General features: G+C 36.6%; 1 protein-coding gene across 3 annotated transcripts in view; it reads right to left on the bottom strand.

Moving 5' to 3' along the window:
* LOC125034272 (nascent polypeptide-associated complex subunit alpha, muscle-specific form-like) overlaps positions 1–2,145 on the bottom strand; it is a 241,866-nt gene continuing 239,721 nt past the window's right edge. For all 3 annotated transcript variants that reach the window (XM_047626016.1, XM_047626018.1, XM_047626017.1), the window contains one exon: positions 1–2,145. This exon is cut by the window's right edge and continues 504 nt beyond it. In XM_047626016.1, the coding sequence (XP_047481972.1) occupies positions 1,634–2,145 (512 nt within the window). In that variant the 3' untranslated portion in view covers positions 1–1,633.

Below are 2,145 nucleotides of genomic sequence, written 5' to 3'. Positions count from 1 at the left end.
TTGTTTATCTAAGCTTTTATTACCAGAGAATATGATATCAAAATGAGAACCACCAACTCTCAAACGCTCTCTCACTCTCACTTGAGATCCTGCACTTAAGTTGCATTTCTGAATCCCACTCTCTGACTCAGATAGTATTCATTTATAACAATAAAAAATAACCATTTAAATATGTGTAAATATATATCTTATACCATTACAGATTACTGAGAAATTATAGAATTTATTTTAGAGCAAAAAGAAAACAAAATAAGATATGCAGTGATATGAACAATTTAAATTAATATTTACCACTCCTTATCTTAAGTTTCAATATTGATAAATATCTTAATATTCTGTACTGTACATAAACAAGAAAACGAAAAAAAAAAAAAGACAAGGACACTTAAAAGTAGTGTATAATAATAATAAAAATTAAAACAGTCAAGTAGATAAATCCTTTTCTTCATCTTTCCTAAGAAAGTACATCAGAAAACAAAATCATATTTTTGAATTTGCTTACAGGCATAAGTTCACAAACGTGTGACTTTTATTCTATCACCATTTAATACAGCACCAACAAACCGTGTCTTACTGGACCAGACTTATGCCATTGTTTTTTTTTAACCATCCAATAAGGTCTCTATACATTTTTTCCAGTTATAGTAAATTTTCACTTACATACATGTATACACACAGGAGTACATACCATTCCACATTTGTATATTGATAAACCTTGCTTCTGTGACACTATATATTTATAAATGTTTTCAGTTATACATTTGTTTTCTGTAAAAGAACAATCGTTTTTTTTTTTCCATTTACATATATAAAAAGGAACACTTTTCTTTTCTTCAAATACAAAAGGCCAAAAGAACGGAACAAGAAGAAATATGCTACACTTTTAGAACAGAGACAATGTATCTTCTGGCTCTTATTCACCTCCAATATTAGCAAGGTATACAAAGAAACAGTAAATAGGAACATATATGAGGTAGAAAACTGGCTAACTGCGGAAAACAAAATTAGTAGTTGTCGTCAATACCTGTTTTGAAGTCAACCATTATGTAATGAAGTATACATTTTCATACGTAAAGACCAGCCAGCTTCAACGAAAAACAAGGATCTCAGTTAGTGAGATTCAACATCTTCTATACTTTGACCAAGTACAGGAGGCTGAGTACGAGGGCTGTCTCTCACTCCCTCATTCTCAGTCAAGAGGGCGAATCTCCCTCTTTTGGTCTCACCGTCACTTTGCAGCCGCAAGAACATAACACACAAAAATTAGAACTCCCCTTTTGTACAAAAATATAGAGTATTAACAAACGCAAAAAGTAAAAATACACTTACAATTTGTCTTTATGATGCGAGTACAAAAGCATTTATCATCAGTTACAAAGGTTTCCTAAAACAATGTTCCAACCTATTGGTAAAGCCTATAATACAAAGCACAACATGTAATTATTACGTATTGCTAAGTACATCCATGTGTCGACCAGACACTGTGTTCTTCAAAATCTTTGGCTCCAAAGGTCATTTTACAAAGCTCAGCAGATTTCCACTGACACAGTCAGCAGCAAACCCGATACTGGGATACAGAAATACAATAATGAGATATAACTTTTGTAAAAATACTAATCTACTTTTTTTAACATCACTCGTGTTTTTGAGAGCGCAAGCATCTGTAGACTGCCTGTGGATTGAAGGGAAAGATGCCACATTTCTCAAACTTGGCCCGCACCCCCGCAGGGGCAGCCTGAGTGCTAATGCAGCTGATGATGAAGGGTGCAAAGTTCTCTTCGAGCAGTGCTTTCAAGCCGTTCTTGCCACTCCAGTCACTCACGGCCTTCCCCCAGTGCATGCGGAAATACTCCACTACAATCCACTCGGCAGGACTAAGCAGAAGAGACATGTTCTGGGGCACAGGGATGAGCTGGACACCCTGAGTCAGCAAGCACTCGCTCATCTTGGTCAGGCGGATGTTGGAGATGTATTCGTTGGTGAAGAGAGCCACGGGGAAGTTGGCATGTTTCTTCTTGAGCCACGGAACGAACACATCACTGACAAATTCTACTATGCAGTCACTGTAGAGCCAGCCATTCATAGAGGAGCCAAGCACCCAGTCACTACCTCCCTCCGTGTTCTTCAGAGATGCGAAAAGCTTCT

This window comes from Penaeus chinensis, chromosome 17 (genome assembly GCF_019202785.1).
Source record: "Penaeus chinensis breed Huanghai No. 1 chromosome 17, ASM1920278v2, whole genome shotgun sequence".
Taxonomy (NCBI): Eukaryota; Metazoa; Arthropoda; class Malacostraca; order Decapoda; family Penaeidae; genus Penaeus; species Penaeus chinensis.
The sequence above is the reverse complement of the archived record's forward strand: the minus strand, read 5'-3'. Positions and strand labels throughout refer to the sequence as shown.